This window comes from Borostomias antarcticus (assembly GCF_949987555.1).
Source record: "Borostomias antarcticus genome assembly, chromosome: 11".
Classification (NCBI taxonomy): domain Eukaryota; kingdom Metazoa; phylum Chordata; class Actinopteri; order Stomiiformes; family Stomiidae; genus Borostomias; species Borostomias antarcticus.
The window spans coordinates 20455729-20481097 of NC_140244.1; the positions used below are offsets into that span (position 1 = coordinate 20455729).

Here is a 25369-nt window from a genome sequence, read left to right on the forward strand (position 1 = left end):
TAGGTTAGAGAACCATTGGTTCTCAAAGCTACTTACGTACTTACTTACTACGCACACACACGCGCGCAGTCACACAGACGCACGCAGACGACCTCGCACGCTTTACAGTACGGTCACCCGTTCGCCCCGGCGGACGGCCGAATACGACCAGGTTGGAGGGAAAGGCTGATGTGTATTGTGCTGTTTGTTTCTCAGGTCCGCGGCGGTGTGAACGGCCAGCTGTTCTCCCTGTCCAACAGCGCCAACACCAGGACCGTCACCGAGGGCATCTCCCAGAGGAGCTCCTCCGAGGTCCTCTTCCGCTCCTTCTCCACCCTGCCCAGCGACACCTACTACTGGGTCCTGCCTGAGAGCTTCAGAGGAGACAAGGTGAGAGGGGGGGAGGAGAGGAGGGAGGGAGGGGAAGGTGGGAGGAGGGGAGGGGGAGAGGAGAGGAGGGGGCGGGGAGAGGAGGGGGGAGGAGGGGGGGGAGGAGAGGAGAGGAGGGGGCGAGGAGGGGAGGAGGAGAGGAGGGGAGGAGTGGAGGGGGGAGGAGAGGAGGGGCAGGGCGGGGAGTGGAAATGAGGAGAAGAGGAGGGGGGAGTGAGGGGAGGAGAGGAGGGGTGAGGGAGAGGAGGAGGGGGGAGGAAGGGGATAGGAGCGGGGAGGAGAGGAGGGGCAGGGCGGGGAGTGGAAACGAGGAGAAGAGGAGTGGGGAGCGAGGGGAGGAGAGGGGAAGGGAGGAGCGGAGATGAGACGAGTCATCCCCTTCGGAAAAGAGGCGCGACGCTAGTGCGCTCATGCTAGATTTTCCCTCCCTCTCCATCCCGCTCAACCATGCCTCAACACGTTAAAAGGGTTCAGTCATCCAGACAGACAGACAGACAGAGAGAGACACTCGAAACGTTGTTCGCATTCATGGTCGTGCAGAACATGGGGGTCAACTGATCTGTGACTTATCCCCCCCGCTGATGTTGAAATACCTTTCCGCCATCCCACCCCTCGCTGACCTCCTCCCGCCATGTTGTTGCCAGGTGACGGCCTACGGCGGGGAGCTGCGCTACACCGTGCGCTACGAGCCGCGCCAGCGCTCACTGGTCATCGCCGGGCAGCCCGACGTCGTCCTCCAGGGCAATGGCATCTCCCTGCACCACTTCTCCCAGACCAAGCCCACCCCCCGCGTCCCCGCCACCATCACCGTGCAGTTTAGAGAGGTGCGTGTGTGTGTGTTTGTGTGTGTGTGTGTGTGTGTGTGACAGAGAGAGAGCCAGAGAGTGTGTTTGTGTTGAGTGTGATCATTATGTAACCTGTTTAATAAGCCGTTGTTGTTTTGGTGGCTTGTTTAATATGTTGTTGTTTTGGGGGCTTGTTTAATATGTTGTTGTTTTGGTGGCTTGTTTAATATGTTGTTGTTTTGGGGGCTTGTTTAATTTGTTGTTGTTTTGGGGGCTTGTTTAATTTGTTGTTATTTTGGGGGTTTGTTTAATATATTGCGTAACCGGATTAATCCAAATCTCCTTACTTCACTGGCCTCATTTCTCTCCTCCTCTTCGTCGGCGCCAGTCTGCGTGGCGGCGAGCTGATGGACAGCCGTGCACTCGTGAGCACCTCCTCATGGCCCTGGCCGACACTGCGGTCTTCATGATCAGAGCCACCTACGCGGACAACATGGCCGACAGCAGGTTGGAAGGACTTCATCTCGTCCTTCACTCACCGTTCAAACGTTACCGGTTGAATAATGTGTTTAGAAAAGCCGCCCGTGTGACCTGTTTGTTCTCTTACCCACAACCCCCTTTGCTTGCATTGTGCAGCCTCTCAGACATCAGAATGGACATCGCTGTGCCCCATACCACGGGCAGTGACCGCGCACTCGAGGTGGAGGAGTGCGCCTGCCCCCAGGGTTACAGAGGACCATCGTGTCAGGTACACACACACACACCCACACACACACAACACACACCATTGTGTACATACATGTTGAGACAAGATCTATCCCTGTTATTAAGTTTCGTAGCACTATATACAGTTTGTATGGGGGGGGGGGGGGGCAGAGTGGAATTTCTTGCTGCTACTGTAATGGAACAAGGAGACAGCGTATTTCCTGCTGCTACTGTAATGGAACAAGGAGACAGCATATTTCCTGCTGCTACTGTAATGGAACAAGGAGACAGCGTATTTCCTGCTGCTACTGTAATGGAACAAGGAGACAGCGTATTTCCTGCTGCTACTGTAATGGAACAAGGAGACAGCGTAGTGTCATCACTTGTTCCGGGCCTGAGGTGCTTCTCTCCCGTCTCTCTCCCTGCAGGAGTGTGAGGAGGGATACACGCGCACGGGCTCAGGCCTCTACCTGGGCACCTGCGAGAGGTGTGACTGTAACGGCCACGCCACCGGCTGTGACCCGGACACCGGCGCCTGCCTGGTAGGTCACATCGAACTCCCTCCCTCCCTCCCTCCCTCCCTCCCTCCCTCCCTCCCTCCCTCCCTCCCTCCCTCTCTCCATCTCTCCCTCTCTCCCTCCAGACCCCCCCCCCCCTCCCCCTCTGCTTCCATCACCTCATTCCTTCCTTCTCTCCCTGGCTCCTCGCCCCCCCCCCCCCACCCCACCTACCATCTCCCTCCCTCTCTCCTTCCCTCTCTCCCTCCCTCTCTCCCTCCCTCTCTCCCTCCCTCCCTCTCTCCCCTCCCTCAATGCCAGGACAGTGCATGCTTTGATCTCTGCATTGGAATGTACTAATGGTTTCTTGGCAAATCTCAACCTGTGGAAATAAGATTAACTTCCATGCTGTAGATCCTCACCCTTCCCTGTGTGTGTGTGTGTGTGTGTGTGTTTGTGTCTTCTTTCATAGCAATGTCTGCATAACACCGCCGGGCCCAGGTGTGATCGCTGTCTGCCTGGTTTCTATGGAGACCCTGCGAGGGGCGGGTCTCAGGCCTGCCAGCCCTGTCCGTGCCCCGGGACGTCCCCCAACAGCCAGTGAGTCCCCCCCCCCTCCCCCCCCCACACACACCCTACAATCATACCTTTACTGTACATAGATGACGAGTCAACCAGTTTCATGTCTTTCACATTATCATAATTAAATTCTGTTTATTGACATGCAGTTTTACAACGTACTGTACTAGGTACTAATTTGCTTTTGGTCGTGGTGCATAACATTAAGACAACATTGGACAGGGTGCAGGGACGAGACAGGGCAGACAGGACAGTGCAAAGGTCAAGTGTAGTTAAAGCTAAAGCTAGTGCAAAAAAAGGATAAGCTAAGAAAAGAACACTGTACAAAAGGTAGCACAGTCAGCGTATCTACACTGACTATGCAGAGTGCAATGTGTAGGTGAGTGTGTGTATGTGTCTATGTGCTTATACGTTATGGGAATGCTTCACATTATGGAATGTGTCACATTGTCGGAGTGCCGTTAGATGGGTGTGTCCGTCGTGTCTCTCACACCGGTCTTTGCCTCGCGGCAACGCAGGTTCTCCCAGTCCTGCTACCTGGACACGGACGGCCAGCCCACCTGTGACAGCTGTCCCGTCGGCTTCACCGGCAGACGCTGTGAGAGGTAAGACCATCCCCCTCTCGACTCCACCCCCCCCTCCATCTCCTTCCCGCCTACTAGTCCTCGGGGGTCAGCTGGTTCAACGCTCCGTGGTTGGTTGGTTGGTTGGTTGGTTGGTCGGTTGGTGCTGGGCTGGGCCGGGCTGGATGACAGCTAGCACGTGCAGAAGTGTCACAGGGTGGTTGGCAGTGCCAGATCTCATTCCGAGAGAGGGGTCAAAGCATGTCTGTCTGTCTTTCCCACCAGTCGTGATTGAGTGGTGTCAGTGTCACTGGGATGGGAGATGCAAACTTCGAATCAACGCCACCCATTCCAGAGTTGCAGTTGTAGTGTCTATAGGCGTAATATGTTGGGTTTTGTGGTATATGTGGTGCTTTCGCCTTGAGTTTTGCTGTTGACATGTTTTCAGTGTGAACAAAAAACTTTGTAAATGTGGAAACGAAACTGCATTCGTCAAGGACGTCAATTGTTTTTTTTGTTTCGAAATATATCGATTTGATATATCATGGGAACAGTCTAAGTGAGATGTGGTAACAAGCTTTGCAATGTAGTGGAATCGACTGAGTGAGGGAAAACTTGTTTTTAGTCTTTGGTGGTTTGGAGTTTTACTCGTGTCCTGAGGAAACCTTTTGTCAGCTCTTCTATACTCTCTTGCTTCAGTGCTTCAGTGCCAGAATCTTCCTCAGAGACTGATTTCTGCTCCAGCTGTGCTTCGCAGGTTCACATGTTTACTTTTGGGCTTGGACTGTTTACTGTATGATCAATGTTTATGTATTCTGTCCTAGAGGCATAAACGTAGAGGTGGCATTCATGAGGACTCCCGTCTGTCAAAATCTTTACCAATCTTTGCGACTGTGAGAGCAAAGATGTCAAGGTGACTGGGTACAGAACAAAATGGTAGTCAATGTCGGTATATTTTGTTTTGATAAATGCACCCTCTTTGCCTGCACTGTCTGATTCTGATGTTTTGACGTTAAGAAAACTGACTGCAGACAATTGTGGGGATCGAGTCTCAGGAGAGCAGCTTGAGGGCTTCCTGCCCCTCGGTTGTGGAGAAGCTGTGTTCAACTTCAGCCTGGAGAAGAGAGTGAACCCGGACGGCAGTGGAGACGAGGACTGGGAAGACAGTACGGATGACTACGCGGACTGGACGCTCACCACGCTCCGCCCCATTTACATAGGACCGTCCAGCATCACCACCAGAAACTTACTTTCCACCACTGTCCGCCGTGTCCAGCCTACCCGCCCTTCTACCCAGACCGCCCGACCTACCACCCAGCCTGCCCGACCTACCACCCAGCCTGCCCGACCTACCACCCGCTCTGCCATGCCCAGGACCGAAGGGGTCAGGGTCACCCTGAACAGAAACATCCCCAGAGTCCCGCCTCCCTTCACACCCAGCCCCGAGGCCAAACAGAACAGCTTCCACTACCTCGTCCGACTTCACACGAACCACTTCAACAGGCGTCTGAGCATGCTAGAGAGCAACACCCTGGACGTCAAGGAGAGCGTCCAAGGCATGAGAGAGCAGCAGGCCCACCTCAGCTCCCAGCTGGAGCAGCTCCTCGCCCTGCAGACCGCTCTGGAGAGGAGGGACGGGGTGAGGGAACTGGAGAAAGGCTACAGCGACATGCAAGAGCGCTTGAGCCGACTGGAGGGACGCCTGGAGATCCTCATAGACGGCTTCACCGCTCTGGCCCAGGAGATGAACAAGCTGAAGCGCAGCAGGTCGCACGTCTCGCGCTCCCCTCAGGAGAAGAGGGCCCTGCCGGGGCTCGGCGCCGCGCCCACCACCACACAAGCCACCGCCGTCAGGACTTGGTCCACCGAGAGACCGCTGACCAGAGCTACAGTCCCTAAAAGCTTAACAGTTCCCCAACTCCCTGCTCACAAAGCACAGAGAGATAGAGCGCACAAACCGACAGTCACTACTAAGCCCACCGCCCAAACGGTCAAACGGACTACTAAACCAAAACCATCGACGAGATCCGCCCAGGGCGGTGTCACTGTAAAGGCGACTACGAAACAGAAGACAACCCTGAGTAAAACCAGGACCAGTTCTAAACCGAAGACTTTGACAAAGCCTGGACCAAAGACCACAGTGAGGAATAAGGAGTCTGCTACAACAGCTAAACGCATTTCAAAGACCAGTCCTGGGAAACTAAAGCCAGCCAAAGATGACGTAGCGACCGCCAAATATCAAGTGTTGCCGCCTTCTCACAAATCCAAACCATCAACGAAAGCAGCAAAAGATCCAATATCATCAAAGTCAGGTGCTCAGGTCGCTAAAAAGGTTCCCCAAGATATCAGCAATGGTAAGAACGACTCTTCCTTTAGGTTAGATGCACCTGCTTCAAAAAAGATTCAACCGAAGCTGAAAATCACAGAAAGAACTGCCAAACTAAAAAGACAACACAACGTAAAGGTCACGGGAAAAACTGCTAAGAGACAGTCTCCCTCGGCCCACGGCAACCCCAAGCAGCAAGCCAAAGCCCCAGCTCCGACCGCATATCAGGTAGTCCCACCATCGCATAAAGGCAAAACGCCCTCAAGACCCAAAGCAAATCCTGTCAAGAAAGGGTCCACCACTACAACAATAACTCCACCTACCAAGACCACTACCTCTAAAAAGTCTAAGACCAGTGTGAAGGGTAAAGCCAAAACAGCTCCAACAAAGAAACCCCTGCAGAGGAAGAAGCCCCAGGCTCAGTCGAATGCTTTGGACATTCTCAAACTACTTCGAGGAGACCAAAAGTCCCAGAGGAAGAAAGAGAAACAAGATGGTTCTTTTCACATAGTTCTCGGAAGGCTGGCCATTCCAATCAAGATTATCCCTGATTATTAGGGGATTTTGGGAACTATTTCTGTATATAAAGGGACCTGTGGTCCTGATATTTGGGCATTTATCTAATCTAATCTATAAAACATGTAAACTTTATGAAGGGACTGTTTAACATTGATAGTTGGACTTTTGATTATACCTGTATGTGATGTTTATGTGTTTTGCTAAGGTTAAGTGACTATCAAAGCTTTTTGGTGCTGCCTGCACAGTGGCCAGACTACCTCGAGTATTAAAACTAGACTTCCACATTGACTTCCGGAATGTTCCAGAGCTGTTCTTGGGTAATTTCTAAAACCACATGAGACTTACCCTAGAATCGGTAAACATCTAAACAGTCATGTCCAGTAGGTGATATCAGTAACCTTAATATCTAACCTGCATGCTCAACCATGAGATAGTTTATGGAATAACCCTAATTTTAGGCTTCTAAATATTTTATTGGTCTACACAATACACGCATATGATGTACTTCTTTACCTTCCAGTGTGGAGTTCAGTATTTGAAGTGAGGTTGCGTAGCTTATTGGCCGTCCTTCTGTTCAGGTACAATTTAAAGTTTAAATTAAATGTTTTCATATTGAAAGTGTAATAATATCACTGTCCGTGCAAATGAATTGTGTGGAAAATTTAATTGTTATTGTTGCCCTGCGAATGCTAGCGTATAACTTTTTCTAGTATTTTAACTACACATATATTGATGTACTGTACTGCATTGCCTTATGGTGTGTCATCTGATGAATTACATGCAATTTATGAGAAACCAACTCCTCCTCTAAATCATACTGTAGATTTAAATTTGACAGACATTGAACATTTGATCAGAAACAGGCCTCACAAGGTACAATAGAAATCTAATAGCTAGACAGGATAGGTCTTCCCAAAGCCAGTTTATAGCATTGAAGTCCCATTGAAGCTGTTCGTTGGCAGTTCTACTGTGGAACCCCGTTGGTCAGGTAAGACTGAGACAGCAGCTGTCCTTAGGGTGATCGGCTGGTCTGCTGGGCTCTTCAGCTGGGTCCAGCTGCGGAAGGTGGTGCCATCGCTTGCTTGGGCAAAGGGCATTACTGCTTCTTCTAAGTGTCATATTATGATTGATATGATGCACTTTCCAGCAGTTTGGCTCTTCGTTCCACTGTTGGTTCTCTCTCTGCTCTGCTCTCTAACGTCTATGTTACTTTGGTGTCTGAAATAGTATTGTATAGAACCTTTAACTTTCGTCTGTGCAAAGGGCTTCCTCGGTTCCACATCTGCCACACCTGGAGAGAGATGGTTTCAACATCTGACACATGTTGAGTGGTTGAGCGTTGGCTTTGCTTTGTCCATCTCCAACAATGGCGATACATCAATCCTCTGCATCTGGGAAACAGTCATTTGATTTGCGGTTGAAAGCTGTAAAAAAAAAAAGAAAAGAAAAAAAAGCTGATTCTGAGTTGGTCAGAAGTTCATCACTATTCTGGGGATTTAAGGAACACATTTTTAAGAGCTCTGACTTATGGATGTGTAGTGTTTAAGTGGAGGGGGGGTGGGGGGGTGAATATGCACCCTATGGAGAGTTAAGTCTTCTCATCATGTACAAATGTCTTCTCAAGGCTGAGAGTGTTTTTTACGTTTTGTGTGAGTGTATCTCATCACACTGCCCTCCCAGTTTCCTACTCCATTGTTCCCTGGTTTCAAAACACGTATCATCTCCAACTGGAAATATTAACTCTGTCTCCCATTCTTCATTTCAGATGTGCGGCAGGATACACCGGCAACCCCCAACTGGGACAGAGGTGTAATGCTGTTCAAGGTACCGTATACTTACTCTAGATATCTCTGCACAAGTGAAAAGATAAAGTCGCCAACATACGGTAGATAAAAACACTGTGGAGGATTCTAGATTTGCATGAGGATAAGGTACGATAAGACCGCGGCTGAGAGAAAGGGTGCGTGGGATGACCGTGTCCGACGCGGCGTGCTTACAGGGGGCTGCTACAGCTGTGACCAGAGAGGACTGGAGAGATGCGGGAGAGATGGGGTATGCCGTTGCAAGGTAAACTAAAACCTCAGTTTTAAGGACGTTGGATCACCCCCTGTATGTTAGTTTGTTCAATCGTTTGTTTGTTTGTTTGTTTGTTTGTTCATGCGTTCGTTCGTTCCTTAGTCCGTCACACATGTACAGCCCACCACCTGGGGCGGCTTGCCACAGTTCACAGTTCAGTAAATGTGCATAAAAGGAATAGCACTTAACATTTAATATTCAAAGCAACATGCATTATGGGTGGGGGACAACATGTTTACTGTGCACTTGTTACTACATACATTTATATCTTTATAAACTTGTGAATGTTAGCTTGGCTGCATAGAACTGTCATCCCCTGTTCACTCACACACCGTGTTTGTGTTCAAGATGAATGTGGAAGGCCCTTCCTGTTCCAACTGTAAGTCTGGTACCTTCCACCTGAGCCAAGACAACAAAGATGGCTGCCTGTCCTGCTTCTGTATGGGCGTCACTCAGCAGTGCTCCAGCTCCACCTACTACAGAGACCGGGTACGAGCTACATCTACAGCGTCTCGTAGGAGTTTTACCAGACCAGAAAAAAATATCTGCCCTCAGTCGTTGAATGTTATAAGGGTTTTTGCCTTTCTGGTGCTAAGACCTTCAGCTGTTGAGTGTTTGACAGTTTCCCGTCTTTTGTCCTCTCACCAGGTGACTTCAGTCTTTGCTCCAGGGAACTTCCAGGGCTTCGCGCTGGTGAACCGCCAGCGCACCAACCCCATCTCCACCGGCTTCACCGTGGAGGTGTCCACCGAAAGCACACAGCTCTCCTACAGCAACTTTGACAACCTGGGCCAGGAACCCAGCTACTGGCAGCTGCCTGGGGTCTTCCAGGGAGACAAGGTCAGTAGCACCCTTAGGTAGGCTTGCTGGCGTCCAGTATGGCTGTGGCCGGCAGAGACAGTGCCAAGTCATGTTGACCTCAGGCCCTGGAGTTACCATGAAGAACCTCTGTAGACCCTAGCCCCAGCCAATCTTCCTGCTACTCTCTATGGCGCAACCCTGCTTCTTTTCCCTCTGAAAGCTCTACGGCTCCTTCTCCTCCAGCGCCTGTATGCATGCATACTGCACTCTCAGCCTCTACTCAGGGAGCCTAGCTGATTGAGACAGACTGATCCTCTCTCACTGTTAAAGGGTTCGTTAAATGAGTCGATTTAGGCAGCATCTCCTTGATAAACAAGCAGAAGTTCCACAGTCCAGAGAGCTAGTAGTAGTTTGATGTTTCTTAATGTGCCTGTCCATTCTCCTCAGAAAGAGCCTTTCATTGCTCGAATGAGACGAGCACAACAGGTAAAGCACACATGCTTGTCTTGTTGTGGTGGTTTTTAATTGGAAATACAGTATCAGGCATGTGGTCCTAAGAACCGTGACTAGTGTGTGTTTCAAACAAAGGCTTGGTTTGGTCTAGCATTTGATTTTACGTTGCATATTCTCCACATACTTACATTGTATTCATGTCCCTCTCACTACAGAATGTGATTTAGGGTGTCCTGAGTGTTTGGGTGAACTATTCCTTTAAGGGATCTGTATGGGAAGCATGGTGTTCCTGCAACAGTGGTTTCTGTGCAGTTTCCCCAACATTAACACGGAGCATAGTTAAAATCATATTATTCCTTATATCCTTTCAGGGTTCGACCATTTAGGCTTAAACATCGTTGATAAATTCAACAAATAATTTTGATCCACATAAAATGATAGGCTACACATTGTTCTGCGTTTCTACCACTCGTTCTCCTTGTGAATGATTCAGACTTGAATGACCCACAGTGGGCATTCTAAACCAGTTACATATTTGATCCGGAACTGTGGCCGTACAGTTCTGGAAGTTCCAGAAGTCACACTAGCCTGCTTTGTTCACACAACTAGACTCCCTCCACCTCGCTGGAGGAGCAGCTGAGGAAGGATGCGTCCATCTGGAGCCTGATGGACTCTGAGGGTAAAGATACCGGGCCCAGGGCCAAGAGAGCTAGCCAGGTACTCCCCTATACCGTACTCTACCCTAGCCACTGACCGCTCCACTGACCCACCCAGCACGTTGTTGACAGCACTACCACTACCACCCCGTCACACTGTGTTAACCCCCCCCACCCACCACCACCCCCCCCAACCTAACACATGGATGACCCTCTATGATGTCTGGCACCGTGACACGATTTCTGACAGACAATCCCAACAGCCTCACATGCCCACGGTAGCATGGAAAATCCCAGCATGAGAGCAGAGCTCCGAGAGCCCCCTCCCCCCAACAGATGCATGTTGTCAGACCAGGCATGCGTGTGGATTACAAACAGACGTGAGCAAGCATGCGTGGCCTCTGGAATAGACGGAGAGAGAGAGAGAGAGAGAGAGAGAGCGTGCGCCACAGCTGAGTCTAATCGCAGACATGTGGAGATGATTTTGCATGTTTTGCGTCACAGACGAGATCGTGTTCTAGGGGGCAGCAGATGAGCGAATGGCCCCGGGGCTGCTGGGTAACGCCGAGAGGCTTGTAGGGCCCGGACGAGAGCATGACTCAGCACGTCCCCCCGTGGCGCCGGAGCGCCTCGCATGCCGGGGAGGTCACCCTGCGGGGGTCCCGGCCCGTCTCCGAGGCCCCCCCATCCCCCCGTCTCTCAGACTGACCGCCTGGTCGTCCCCCCTCATCACCTCATCCCTCCTACCCCCCTCTCTCCCTCGCCACTCTCTCCAGGATGAAGTCAAAAAGATGGACGATGAGGTCTGGGCGCTCATCTCTAACTTCTCTAACGGTCGCGGCGGCACTCGTCCCTTTCCCCACTCTTCCTCCTCATCCTCCTCATCATCCTCCTCCTCATCTTCCTCCTCCTCCTCCTCTCGGGTCCCCGGGTCCTCCGGGAGCCTGCGTAATCCGACTCCTCCCTCCCCCCCGCCCGCCACTATCTCCTCCTCCATTAAGACAACCAGGCCCCGCCCCGCCTCCCCTGGCCACTCCCTCCAGCAGCAGGTACCCAATCAGCGCTCTGAGACTCTCAGACCGACTAACTCATCCATAGGTGTTGTTGCGTGGTCGCTGTCTCTGGTTGTGTTGCTCACTGCTGTTCTCTTGTCTGGGTCTGGTCCTGATGGTCGTGACAGGGTCAACAGGGTCAAACCAAGAACACGCTGAGCTCTCCTAGTGGCCCCAGACCTGCAGATAACAGCCAGGTAGACTTGACCGACTGGCCGACCGACTGTTTCAACGTCTGAGTGGCCGACTGTTTGTCTGACTGACCGGCTGCTGGACAAACGGACTGAATGACTTGACTGCACGTTCCCGCCCTTGGCACACACACACACACACACACACACACACACACACACACAGGAAACTGCCACCCTCCCTGTGCGATACCATAGTCCTGAGGTTAATGTGCAACAGTTGTGGTTGATTATGAAGTAATCCATTCAGGTCAGCACTGTAAATGTTTCACAACATTACACCCGGGCTAAACACAATTCACTGTAAATACTGTACAGTAATTTACTGTAAATACTGCACTGGGTATCCCTGTGTTTTCCATGAGCATGAATGGGAGGAGATTTGGGTGGACATGAGAGGGTAGCATGTGCCCACACAGTAGTCCTTGGATTACACAGGGGTGGCATTTTCCTTTGGTGAACACTGTTCACTAATCACTGTTGTAGTCATACTCTGTAATTGTGCACTTAGACACCAGCGTTGTAATCTGAAGTCTATTATTTGGAAGACTCAAAACTTATCCTCTAACACCAGCCACCTTACCAGCTGTCAGTATTCACACTGGATGCTATTGTTTATTATTGTCAGACAAAGCGATTGAACAAAAGAACAAAGTGAGTCTTTATTACAGACATGTAGGTAGACAGATACTGTATGTAAAGCCTTTCTGCTCTGCCCTGCTCTCCGCCTTGCTTGCCTGGTTTGCTATACCTCTTTCTCTCTTTCTCTGCATATTCCTGCTTTCTCTCTCTCTCTCTCTCTCTCTCTCTCTCTCTCTCTCTCTCTCTCTCTCTCTCTCTCTCTCTCCCTTCTTTCTGCCCAGTATGCTCTGGTCTATAAAGGTTTCAGCTTGCACCCGGACGATGCGCTCTACTGGCAGCTCCCAGCGGAGTTCAGGGGGGATAAGGTAACCGTGCCAACCCTGGCCCCGCCCTCATGCCGGCATTGTGTTGTTTACTCTCTGGTTAACCGCCATCCCAAACACTTCCACTCCTTCACTCATCCACCCCTCGGTCCTTCCACCACCCCCCAGATTCACCCCCCCTCCCCGATCCCTTCATCCTGCCCCCTCCACCCATCCACCCCCTCCCATGGCTCCTTCCCTTCCCTTCATCATTGAACCGTTCTCTCCATCCGCCCCGCTCTTCTCCACTCCCCCCCCCCCCCACTGGGGAGCGAGGCCAGACAGCCCCACCCAGCCCTGTGAAGTCTGGAGCAGCTGCTTATTTATAATCCCTGTCTGTTCCTTCCTATCAGCAGTGGGAGGTCACTCATCACTCGCAGGTCTGCGACAGACATTATGTCTTGTTGTGTTATTCCTTGAGAACGATTAATGCTTCCGTGAATCCCGGGCTAATTCTGTCCTCTCTTGAAACTAGGAACGTCTGACAACAAATGTTCTATGTTGTATTAAATTAGATAGACTATGTTGTGTATTTGCTAGTCCTCAGTGTGCCAGCTCAGCCTTCTCCCATAGGCCTTTTCCACCAAGAGGGAACCCGGTTCGGTGCCGGTTCGCAAACCTAATTTTGAATGGTTCCGAGCATTTCGACCAAAAAGAAATGAGTTCGGGAACCCGAAAGCTGGTTCCGAACCGGCACCACAAAATAGTAGGTTTTTCAGTGCGAACCGTGACGACATCATGGGCGTGGGCTGACGTACAACAGTTCGGCTCAAAACTGGTCGAAACGCGGGCCCGTTCTCTGGACAGAACCAAGGTTCCAGGAATTTTGAAACGAACCGGTTCACGAACCAGAGTTCCTTTGGTGGAAAAGGGCTACCAGCGGTGTCAGGGTCAGTCCGTGTTCTGACCTCTCCTCCGTGCTACAGGTGGGCTCCTACGGTGGAATGCTTAGATACACCATCTCCTATGTTCCGGGCCCAAGGGGAACCTTTCTGGACGATGCCAATGTCCAGATTATTGTAAGTACCGTACTGTCTGCACAAACACCAATCCACCTCATTCTGGTCCATCCATTCAGAGTCACCTGTGATTGGTTGTTCTCATCATGGTTTCCTGTAGGGAAATGACATCACGCTGGTGGCCTACCAACCATGGAAGAGGAGACGAGACGAGAGAGAAACCAATCAGTTTGAGGTCATCTTCCGAGAGGTGAGAGATCCTCAGACAGGAAAAAATAAAACGAGTGAAGACGAAACAGACTAAATCATATCTCGGTAATAATAACCATCTAATACCTCCCCGCTATCTTAGTATTCATCCTCTCACAACACCGTTTTCCCTGCCGTATAGCAACACTGGAGCCGTCCCGACGGCATGCCGGCCACGCGGGAGCACCTGATGATGGTGCTGGCCGACCTGGACGACATCCTGATCCGGGCCACGTACTACACGGAGATGCGCTCCTCCTCCATCTCCCACGTCAGCATGGAGGTGGCCGTGCCCGGCTACAGCGGCCTGGCGCAGGCCCTGGAGGTGGAGCAGTGCCGCTGCCCGCCGGGCTACCAGGGCCTCTCCTGCCAGGTAGGGGGGGTGGGGGGTGGGGAGGGGTGCACCAGGGCATGACGCTCGATTCATCCCACGCCGTCTCTCAATGATACACCTCAGCTCTGCTCAACAGATGAATGAGGAGCCGTATTATCATGTGATGATTACATTACATTATATTACATTACATTGCAGTCATTTACAGTAGCAGACGCTTTTATCCAAAGCGACTTTAAATAATTGCATGCAATTAGGTAGTCAAGTGTAGTACTACTCGCCAGAACTCACAAGTGCATCTCCTTTCTAAACAAGTGACTAAGAGCTTAATGTAGTGCTGAAGCCAAAGTGCAAGAGTAGCAAAATATGAATACAATAGGTGCTGATGAGATGTGAACAGTGATGAGATAGTAGTCTGGAGCGCCACAAAATATGGGCAGAGGGGCAGAGCCAGTGCATTAGCCTACTTTTCAGATCCAGCTGCATTTGAACATTATTTCACCGGGAGTGTCTAGTCGTGACTAAATGAAAAAGTCATTTAAGTAATACACTTTGCCATTTCTGGAATACAAACCGTGAAGTGAGAGTTACTGAACCATGGAAGAAAGTAAATTGCACCTTTTGTGTGCCAGATATGCTACTGACAACTCACTAGAATGCAGGACTCGTTAGCATACTTGAAAAGTTGAAATCTGCAGTCAGTGACCAATCAGAGGCCAAATCAGCCTCTCTGCACAGCCCACAATCTGCACCGGCCAATCAGCATCCGGTTGAAAATCCGACCGGATTCTCATTGGTGTCCACGAACATCATAGTTTTTTCCCAGAGGTTCTTTCCGTAGCGAGAGCTTCCAGGTGCTCAGAATTAATGAGAGTGTGACTGAGATGGTGACTGTGATGAGACAGTTACTATGATGAGATACTGATACATGGTAGCAGATGTTAAGTGTTGATAACTGGTCCGATAGTAACCGTTGTTTCAACCGTCTCTGCCAGGACTGTGCCACCGGCTACACCCGCACCGGAGGAGGTCTGTACCTGGGCCACTGTGAGCTGTGCGAATGCAACGGCCACACCGACTCCTGCCACCCCGAGACCGGCATCTGCACGGTACGGAACCCGCAAAACATCTGGTTTTCAGCACGATATATCGAAAAGCAGATGTGAGGCTGGGGAGGTTTATAATTTGGTTCAGTGTGTGTTTGTAAGGACCAGAAAAAAAGCCTTTGTGTCTTTGCTTTGGTTATAGTTTACACTTCTTGGTACAGTAGAACTGAGTTTCCCCTGGCCAGGAAAGCAACTCTGGCCCGTACATAGAATACTTTAAGGTTGTTTTGAGGAGGACATGGGTTGGGGGGGAAGAGGGGGTCAGTAGCTAGTTAACGTGCGACCTTTGCCCTCCCCAGGGCTGCCTGCACAACACCATGGGAGAGCTGTGTGAGCAGTGCGCTCCCGGCTTCTTCGGCGACCCCACCGCCGGCACCCCGGAGGACTGCCAACCCTGCGCCTGCCCCCACGCCGACCCTGACAACCAGTGAGCGCTGCACACATACACACACACTCATAGCCGGTCAGAATGTCTACCGTTTTGTGCGCAAACGCTTCAAGCGGACGTACCCTTACACTGCTGTACCTCGTGATTCGTCAGGCAGTTCTGTATCGCTGTTTAAACGCTTGTGACGACGTCACTTCCTCGCCAGGTTCTCGCCGACCTGTGAGAGTCTGGGTAATGGGGGCTACCAGTGCACCGCCTGCCAGCCCGGCTACACCGGCCAGTACTGTGAGCGGTAAGCAACAGCGCCCCCTACTTCCTCCCTGCTTTACCACTCGCTCTCTCTCTCACACACACACACACACACACACACACACACACACACGCTAGGCTCAAACTCTCAGCAGTCATACCACCGTCACACCACCACCTCTTCTTCACCCACGTCTCTTTTTGTGTGTCCCATGCCCACAGTTGCGCCCCAGGATACACCGGCAACCCCCAGGGGAGGGTCAAGTGTCGTCCTATCGGTGACAGTAAGTCGGCTCAGAGCTGTACATCTCCAAACCTCAAGAATGGCGCACGTTAATTATTTTGTCGGTAACATCTCATTATTCTATTCTGACCCGATCGTGCGAACGGCCTTTCCAGCTGCGGCGTCCCTGGTGGTGAAGGTGTACCCAGAGAGGGTCCTGGTGGCCCAGGGCAGCTCTGTCACCCTCAGGTGTCAGGTATCCGGTGCCCCGCCCCACTATTACCAATGGACCAGAGAGGACAGACGGCCCATTTCCAACAGCGCCGACAGACGCAGACAAGGTACTGGACACGGTGTAACAGCTCACACCTGAGCAGGGAGTGGAATTGACTAGCGTATTATGTGAGCGTTTGTAACGCGTCTTGTGCGTGCGTACGTGTACGTGTGTGTGTGTGTGTAGGGGAGGAGCTCCACTTCCCCAGCGTCCAGCCTGGCGACGCGGGCGTCTACATCTGCACGTGCAGAAACCAGCGCAACGTCAACATGAGCCGCGCCGAGATCGTGGTCACAAGTACGTCGGCGCGCCGCGGCGCCGCTCGCTGTCCCTCAAACCCCTCCCCGGCGCAGGCCGGCCAGCCCGATGGTGGCGCTACTATCGGTTAAAGCGACTGTTTCTCTTTCTCCAGCTACCTTATCCAAGCCCATCGAAGTGTTCATCGAGGAGCCTAAAGCCCAGAGCGTGACCGTGGGGTCAACGGTCAGCTTCATTTGCACAGCCAAGAGCAAGGTAACACTATCCCGTCGCTGATGGTTCCAGTAGCGTCCGTCAGAGACTAGAGAGTAAAACTGACCGCCAATGGAGGTTCGGTCCTGATGTCTGCCAAGGTCATCTTTCAGTTTTTACAGATTATGAAAGTGTAAATTGTAAGCTTTCAAGTTATGCGCCACGCATTGAAATCTGCGAATATTTGAAGAAGATATGCTTCTGTGAGTGTTGGTATACCTGAAATCACTAAGCAGAGAAAAAGGGCTTCAAAGATTCAGAGCTGTTCACATTTCTCACAGGACATGGATTTTGATGACAAAATATGACTATTTACTGATCCTAAAACTGTTTGTTATATTGAGTGTGTTCTTCACAACTTAAATTTTCGTAATATGAAAAAAAGGAATGCCCGCTAGCGCATTTTGAGGACTGTAGACATCAGGACCAAACCTCCAGTGGTGGTCACGTCTTACTGTAGGTAACATACCTCATTAAATGAGGTTTGTTACCTCAGACGTGCTAGTGGAGTGATGGCGCTTCATCTCAGCAGCTGTAGCGAGCAGCCCCAGTAGAGGGCTTCTCAAATGCCTAAACAGAGCAGCCAGTTCAAAAGGATCACACTTCGCCCATAGCCACCTCGATTTTAATAGCTCCTTTGTTTACCCTGTTGCTTATTAACATCACAACGAGAGCATTGTCCCAACTTGTTTGAGCAGGCTTAGGAGCTGTTTATCACACTGACTGTGTGCCCGTGTAACGTGATCATGAGCATGTCCATTCCCCCCGCGCAGTCGCCGGCCTACACGCTGGTGTGGACGCGCCAGGGCAATGGCAAGCTGCCCAACCGGGCCATGGACTTCAACGGCATCCTCACCATCCAGAACGTGCAGCCCGAGGACGCCGGCATCTACGTGTGCACGGGCTCCAACATGTTCGCCATGGACGAGGGCAATGCCATCCTCTACGTGCCAGGTTCGTGATCCCAGGCACAACTCCTCTTCCACCCCCACCAGCTCTTGTAGTGCCCCCAACCCCCCCCACCCCACTCCAACCCCCCCCCCCCTCCCTCCATGGCTTTGCCTACATCTCCCATCAGGCATTGCGCTGGACGCTGTCGGTACCCCACCTGTGGGATAACTGCATGACAGCGCTTGCTCTCACCCCTAATCTCAACCCCTCACCCCTTCAACCCCCGACCTTGCTTCCTCACCCTCTCTTCCAGCCTCCCTCTACTTCCTGCGTATCTCCAAACCTCCAGTGCCCCTCCCCCTGTCCTTCATGTCGCTGTGTCTGTCTTACTTAATGCTTCACACGTGGTTCTTACTGTGTAAAATCTTTACTTTTCCCGGTGTTAATACACTTTGTGGGTGTTCAAATTATTGCAGTAATGGAACAATTCTCTATTGATAAAACAGTGGTTTGAGGTCAGTTTTGAACATAGTGCTTTCGTTCAAAGACACCAATCAGCCTTACATTAAAAGTTTGATACTGAAGTTTTACACCGATATTTTCTCATGTGGGCAGTGTAGGGACAACTCTACAGTGAATAGGATTACCATGTGCTCACTGATCAGTCCTTTGAATGGGCTCACTGCCTGTGATTCCTCGGTCCTCTGCCTAATCTCCAGCTGTACTCACCTGTGGGTTACATTAATGGGTGGTGGTATGATTCTCCTCTCAATCACTGGTACTGTGTAGCTTTACTGTACATTCCTCGGTCTTCCTTGCTAGAAGGGTGTGGGTTTTAAATGGTGTCTTGTACCCTGGGGACCCCGGTGTTATCCCCCCCCCCCCCCCCCCCCCGAGCTGGAGAGGGCAATGAGATGGATGTCCATGGATGACACCATGGCTGCTTAGTGACTCTGGGACAGACTGACATTCAAAGACAACTTCAGTGTCTGCACAGCGCCCACGGGATCTGTAACCGTAGCTGTGTGTCACCGGCGAAGCCATCCTCGTCACGTTCCCCCCCAGCCGTGATGTCATCAAACAGAGCCAGACCTGAACAAACGATGTGTTACGCCTCTGACTGGTCCAATAAACGTGTCTTTTCATTTGTAAAATGGTGCTATCAGCCATGCAGGAGGAGCCACAGTGGCTGGACTTAGGTTATTACAGTATGTTAGCGCTGCTTCCTTTAGCTTTGGGTTGAATCAGAGTATTATAGAGATCCGTCGTATTGTCATCAGTAAGGCTTTTTGTTTGCTTTGTGAGTAGTGATTAGACTTCAACATCTTAAGAATTTGACTTGAAATTTTGATATGATTGAAAATATTGTCATAATTCAGTGTAATGCATTTTATAGCATAAGCTACTTGCTAAATCTACTGTACTGTGTTGTTGTTCAACATGTTGAAATCGCGGGCACATACTGTATAATATCTGTGATTGATCATTTCTATGCAAATATATGTTATCTCATCAAAGTGTTTTCACTACACAAATAAATGTACCTGAATACAGATTTTTAGTAATGTAATAGATAGTGGTCCATGTGAGAAAATTGGCTATGTTTAGATAATAGTTTTATAGTGATCCATGTGAGAAAATTGACTACAGTATGTTCAGATAACAGTTTTACATTTATCAAGAGGATCATTCAAACATTGATAAGTATAATTAATGTTTTGCCAGTGCATTGCTTTATTTTTTTTAAGTGTCATGTGAAACATTGTTTTTTATATTTTTGATACAACTACAGTAATAGAACATTAGAATCCAGTGGGGTTCAAAACATAGACCATTTTTCTTTCTGACATGAATACATTTTGCATTTCTTTTTTCTCTAGATCACTAGCTAGTTATTTTCAGTTTTAACATGTATTTAATTCCATTTAGATATCCAACGGTGCTATTGTAAAGATACTTTTATCAATCTTTGTTGATTTTATTTCCTTTTTTAAGGATACTTAACTAATGTATTATACAAATAGCACAATGTATTGTATTTATCTTATCTGTGAAAATATGTGTGATGATAAAGAGCAATTTGATTAAAAATAATGATACAGATCAAAGTGATGACAGGACTTCAACAGGAGTGAAACAGGAGCTGGCTACATCCCTGCTCTGACTAGGTTAGCTTTCTCAACCATTTAGATTCCTTACTGGCTATACAAAGAAATCCTCAGCAAAGATGTATTAGTCAAAATATATACCTGACATTTCTTCACTAAAGCCTCTTTAATTTATTGATCATTCAAACCACCATTAAAGCACACGTTGTATAGGATTGAAAACAAGTGGATTGGTTCATTCGAAGTAAAGTTTTTACAGCTTGTGTGTTTTACTAACCTGCATGTATTCTCTGGCTCTACATCCTTTGTGTGCCTTTATGTGTCTTCCCTGCCATACCCTCCTACAGTTGTGGAGTGTTGTTCCTGTCTCTTATTTTTGTCTGAAATAACTTGACTTTGAATCCTCAGGATGACTAATACAGAAGAACTGGTTGGGTATTTCATAGTTTCCGGCGAGGATTGTATATTATCCAAAACACATCTGTCACCATTGGTCTCATTGGAAAACCAGCGCTGTTTATGGAGGAACGGTGGCAACCCTCCAAAGTGGCATGCCTCCACCACACTATCAACACCAACACACAGCACCATTGTCTCAAACACCACTCTACTTAATAACACTGTCAGCTTAACACTCTCAGTAGGCATTCTCAGGTAAGTCTGTGTGTGTTTGTGTGTGTGTGTGTTAATACATAAAACTGAATCCAATGGTACTATGGCTTCCCATCATTAGAAAGAAAAATCTCTTCCAGCCTCCATGGGTTGCGATGGCAAAATGGTGGATCTTCATGTCTCTGCATGATTCTCCCATCACAACCAGGAGGCTCAACCAAACCCAGTCTAATTTGTTGTCCTCGTTTGGCGTGACGCCTGAAATCTCTTTTAAACACTCTACATGATGGGAACCTGGTGCTTATTGCATTTAAGTTCACCTCCAGTCTGCTGTGGTATATTGTGTCTGGTGCATTTTTGAAAAATCACAAGCACAATCCCAGGCGGCGCCACGCGGACGGACGACAGCGCCGGTGGTCTGGAGGGGGTGTAGTCAGGCGGACCCAATGCGAGGAGCATTGGAGGATGTGCCAATGCCAGTATTCCGCCGTTTCCCCGGAGACTCACCTGTCAGTTTGACTGTCCCCTCCCCCCCATCCCCTTCCCCCCCCCCCAATCTCCAGAGGCCTCACAGACTCAGATGTTTTACACAGCCTATGAAATGTTTGAAGGACATAGAACGCGTAAGTCCGCATGGGCATGGCGATCTCTCCCCTTGTCCTCAGCAGGCCCCGCCCCTTTCTCTCTCTGTCACCCGCGCATGACCTCATCTCCCTCAGCATGGACACGGACACCTGGTGATGCCCATGTACACGTAGCTGACCCAGCTGCAACACAGTTATTAACTCACTATTCACACAGGAGAAACCTGAACACCACCTTCCTTACAGAATAAGAAGGCACCTTCAGAGATATATCTAAAGATGTTCTTGATGTAGCCTTGTCTCATTTGTCCGTGCTAATATAAGAGTTGTCATAGTCATTTCATAGTCACGGCCCGTATGATAAACCATTAGCGTACGGTCAGATTATGCCAGACCAGTACGTGATACCAGTCATGACTTGCAGGATAGCCCGTGACTGTGTCCAGATTGTGTATGGGCATCACCAGGTCCCCCTTGGCTTGCCTGGTTCCTAGGGGCCCAGTGGTGCAGGAACAGTGCATGCTCATTCATGTGGGACGCTCCTCTTCAGCGTTGAGTTTAACCCCTCTGTCCACAACACCCACACAAGCCCCCCATGCACTCTGAGGTCCATCAAGTTTTCCACCCACACATACGTATTAGTATTGTATCACTTCACACCCACTTTGTTACTTCACATTATCTTATGTTTTTTTTTTGTAAAGTAAGACAAGTTCATACAAAAGAATATCCTACAAGTGTATCAGCAGTAGCAGGGAAACGGCTGTCCTTATTAAAACCGGTAAAACGTCGCTGTCGCCTCAGAGGCTGTCGGCTGTAGTCAACACTCAACAAAGAGAGGAGACCCCACACTTTCCTCCCGTCTGCATCTGCTTGCTCCTCCCCGAGAGGAGTCACGCTCTGGAGCAGATCTCCATCATGTGCTTCAAACATCATGCTGTGCCTCATCCGCCCTCATCATCACCCCGCCGTTGGCTGTAGCGACCGAAGCCTGACCGAAGCCTGCCGTCGTTGTCATCGTTGTTCGCCACCCTCTTGGACCACGGAAAGCGTACTTTAACTGACGCAGTGACTGGCTTTGAAATGTAGATGTATCCTACCAAACCAAACCACTATATTGGTGAATGTACTTGGCTACCCGACAGCAAGGCTCCAACTGGTCCACTGAGCACTGGTCACCATTGTCATAAACTCTGGTGTCACTGTCGCCCTGTGGTCTGCATTGTCCTTAATAAGCTAGACCCCAAAGGTGTACTTCTACTTTGAGAGCTTTACCAGCTTAAAAGTCTCTCTAATGACAATATACAACGTATACAGTACAGTGCTTTATTCCGCAATGTCCTTTAAATACAGCAAGATCATTTGTGGATGTGAGAGAGTTGGAGGTCTGTGAAAATGTGATGAAATGTAGGTTCTGCAGTATCTGGCATATCAGTACGTCTGTCTAGGCTGAGTGAGTCCCAGACCGGAGCTTAGCTTCCAGCTTACACAGTCCGCTTGTCCTCCCCCCGGCCGCTCAAAGAGACCTTTCATCTGCTCTGTCTCCCCGGGATCATACGGGATTGAATAGAGGGCTCAGCGGCCAGCCGAGCTGGCACAGAACACAGCGTGCCCACGGGCAGTGCCAAGGCCAGCATGCCTCCCCTCATCTGCATCATCTGCTGTGAGGGGTCCGGGCTGCCAAGGGTAAAGGGTGCAGAGCTGGCACTATCTCCGGGGGTCCGCTACCACGCGGCCCTCTGGGCCTCAGCCAACTCTGCGCTCGCTGCTTCTGCCAGAACCGGGCTGGTTCTGGTTAGAACCGACGTCTTATCTGATCTGACAAGGGAAGGTTGGGTCCACTGGAGGACTAGCCAATTCACTGATTGCATCAACCCTGTATTTTAAAGCGTACGCCCCCCCCCCCAAAAGCGCACGTTAAGAGGTCAAAATCAGTGCAAAAGAATCCAGTGCATGTGGTCTGCGATGTGGTCATATATCTAAGCTACGCTTGTCTGGTAAGTTCATGTGCGTCAAGCTGAGGTTGCAAATCATTCAGGCTTTCTCGTCTCGTCTCGCAGCTGTGGCTGAGAAATAATGGCCGCCACTTTTGTCCTTCAAAAACGCTGCCGTCCCGATGGCTGTCCCCATGACGTCACCACGTCTATGTGTGTGTGTGTGTGTGAGCCGTGGCGCTGACCCCCGACCTCTTGTCTCGCCGCAGCGTCAGAGGCGGCCCCGCCCGTCGCCACCGTCACCCCGCCCGTGTTGACCGTCCAGAAAGGCGGTCGCGCCGAGTTCCGCTGCACGGCCACTGGGAACCCCTCTCCCGCCATCGAGTGGACAGGTGAACGAGGACTATCAAACTCTGCTGACACGACTAGCTCCAAACCCCCCCTCCCCGCAAAAAAAGCAACGATTCATTCAAAAACATCTCGTTCTCGTAGGAGGTCCGGGTAACAGGATGAGTCCAAACGCTGTGGTACGCGGGGGAGTCCTCACCTTCGCCGCCGTGGACCGGTCCGACGAGGGGGAGTACACCTGCAAGGCCCTGAACACGCATGGCGAACATGCGGCGCGTGCTGTCCTCTACGTGCACAGTACGTCCGCCGTCGCCGGTCAACCCTCTCACCGGATGCCAAAGGGACATCAACGATGAACCCTGACCTGTGTGTGTGTGTGTGTGTGTGTGTGTCGCAGGTGCCAGTCTGCCCCACGTCCAGGTCAGCCCCCAGCGGGTGGAGGTCACTGAAGGCGAGCCCCTGAGGCTGTACTGTCGGGCCGGAGGCACGCCGAGCCCCGGCCTCACCTGGAAGAAGCAGGGAGGACAGCTCCCCCCGCAGGTGAGGGGCGGGAGAGACCGCGCACCGTCCCGGTCTGAAGCATAGCCGTACAGGTGTTCACATTCAACCGTGGTCGGGTCTTGTACTGTTGTGTAGTCCTGGTGTAATGGGTACAGTATCTCGCCATGCTTTTGAAGGCGGTTGTGTTGGAAACTGTATTGTGCTGTACAGTATTCTGATCACTCTCCATTTTGTTTTTTCCTTCTTCTGTGTCCTCTTTTTTTTTTTTATCCCACCCTTTTTTCTTGACGTTTTGCTCATCAGGCCATTCCCTCTCACGGTTTCCATCAGTTTAAAACCAACAGTCTCGATGTGTTACAGAGACGTATTGAGGAGCTGCAGGTCTGTCCATCTGTCCATCGTCAGTCCGTCTGTCTAGTCTCGTCTTGACTCTCCCATCTGTTGTCCTCTACTGACCCCGCCTCAACACATTGTCGACTAAACGCATGATCACGTCTTTAACTACAAGCAAATAGCCGCTTTCTTAAGTGTCATTAGAATGAACGCTGACTAAAGTGGTCTAAACAAACTAGCGTTTGTGGGTTCGGTAGGCTAGTCTTCGCTATGGCATGGTCTAGGCTAGCTGTGTTCATGTTGTGTTTCATCGTCCTCCATTCTGTAATGGTCTGTCCACATCATACCATCATCCCTCACATACACAGTCAGGCCGTAAAGTCTGCACACCCCTTTCACCTTCTCCATGTTTTTTTTTACGTTACAGACTCATTCTACAATCGATTGAGGTTATTTTTTGTCTCAGAATTCTACACGAAATGGTCCATAATGACAAAGTGAAAACAGGTTGATGCTAATTTATTAAAATTCTAAATGTTAAATATGTACGTGTGCACACCCTTTGATAGGACACCCAAGCTGGTGCATTTGGGTTCCACTGATACTGCTTGAGATGTTTCTACAACTTAATTGCAGTCCACCTGTGGTAAATTTTTCCCATTCCTCTTGGCATATCCTCGCAAGCGGCGTCAGGTTGTACGGGGAGCGTCGGTACACAGCCATTTTCAGCTCTTTCCATAGATGTTCAATTGTATTCATGTCTGGGCTCTGGCTGGGACACCCAAGGACATTCACAGACTTTCTCTGAAGCCACTCCTTTGTTCTCTTGGCAGTGTGCTTCGGGTCATTGTCCTTTTGGAAGGTGAACCTTCGCTCCAGTCTGAGGTCCAGAGTGCTCTGGAGCAGGTTTTCTTCAAGGATCTCAGTGTACTTAGCTGCATTCATCTTTCCCTCTATCAGGACTAGTCACCCTGTGCCCACTTCTGAAAAACATCTCCACATCATGATGCTGCCACCGCCATGCTTCACCCTAGGGATGGTATTAGCTAGTTGATGAGTGGTGCCTGGTTACCTCCAGACGTGACGCTTGGTATTCAGGCCAAAAGGTTCCATTTTAGTTTCATCAGACCTTGATTCTCATGGTTTGAGAGTCCTCTAGGTGCCTTTTGGCAAACTCCAATCGGGCTGTCATGTGCCTTTAACTAAGGAGTGGCTTTCATCTGGTCACTCTACCATAAAGGCCTGACTAG

At 50.2% G+C, this 25369-nt stretch overlaps 1 protein-coding gene across 1 annotated transcript in view; it reads left to right on the forward strand.

Moving 5' to 3' along the window:
• The window catches only part of hspg2 (heparan sulfate proteoglycan 2), a gene marked incomplete at its 5' end in the record, with an annotated part of 98700 nt that overhangs the window by 52605 nt on the left and 20726 nt on the right, over positions 1 to 25369 (forward strand). Inside the window, 28 exons of the mRNA XM_084445331.1 lie at positions 196 to 369; positions 1014 to 1193; positions 1543 to 1661; positions 1791 to 1902; positions 2288 to 2401; positions 2829 to 2956; positions 3454 to 3540; positions 8109 to 8167; positions 8343 to 8410; positions 8768 to 8908; positions 9068 to 9259; positions 12436 to 12519; positions 13443 to 13535; positions 13636 to 13725; positions 13867 to 14097; positions 15054 to 15167; positions 15464 to 15591; positions 15758 to 15844; positions 16024 to 16085; positions 16201 to 16365; positions 16485 to 16595; positions 16711 to 16811; positions 17582 to 17762; positions 20983 to 21042; positions 23207 to 23329; positions 23430 to 23600; positions 23683 to 23825; positions 24090 to 24167. Coding sequence (XP_084301457.1) covers positions 196 to 369; positions 1014 to 1193; positions 1543 to 1661; positions 1791 to 1902; positions 2288 to 2401; positions 2829 to 2956; positions 3454 to 3540; positions 8109 to 8167; positions 8343 to 8410; positions 8768 to 8908; positions 9068 to 9259; positions 12436 to 12519; positions 13443 to 13535; positions 13636 to 13725; positions 13867 to 14097; positions 15054 to 15167; positions 15464 to 15591; positions 15758 to 15844; positions 16024 to 16085; positions 16201 to 16365; positions 16485 to 16595; positions 16711 to 16811; positions 17582 to 17762; positions 20983 to 21042; positions 23207 to 23329; positions 23430 to 23600; positions 23683 to 23825; positions 24090 to 24167 — 3396 coding nt within the window. The remainder of the gene's footprint in view (positions 1 to 195; positions 370 to 1013; positions 1194 to 1542; positions 1662 to 1790; positions 1903 to 2287; positions 2402 to 2828; positions 2957 to 3453; positions 3541 to 8108; positions 8168 to 8342; positions 8411 to 8767; positions 8909 to 9067; positions 9260 to 12435; positions 12520 to 13442; positions 13536 to 13635; positions 13726 to 13866; positions 14098 to 15053; positions 15168 to 15463; positions 15592 to 15757; positions 15845 to 16023; positions 16086 to 16200; positions 16366 to 16484; positions 16596 to 16710; positions 16812 to 17581; positions 17763 to 20982; positions 21043 to 23206; positions 23330 to 23429; positions 23601 to 23682; positions 23826 to 24089; positions 24168 to 25369) is intronic.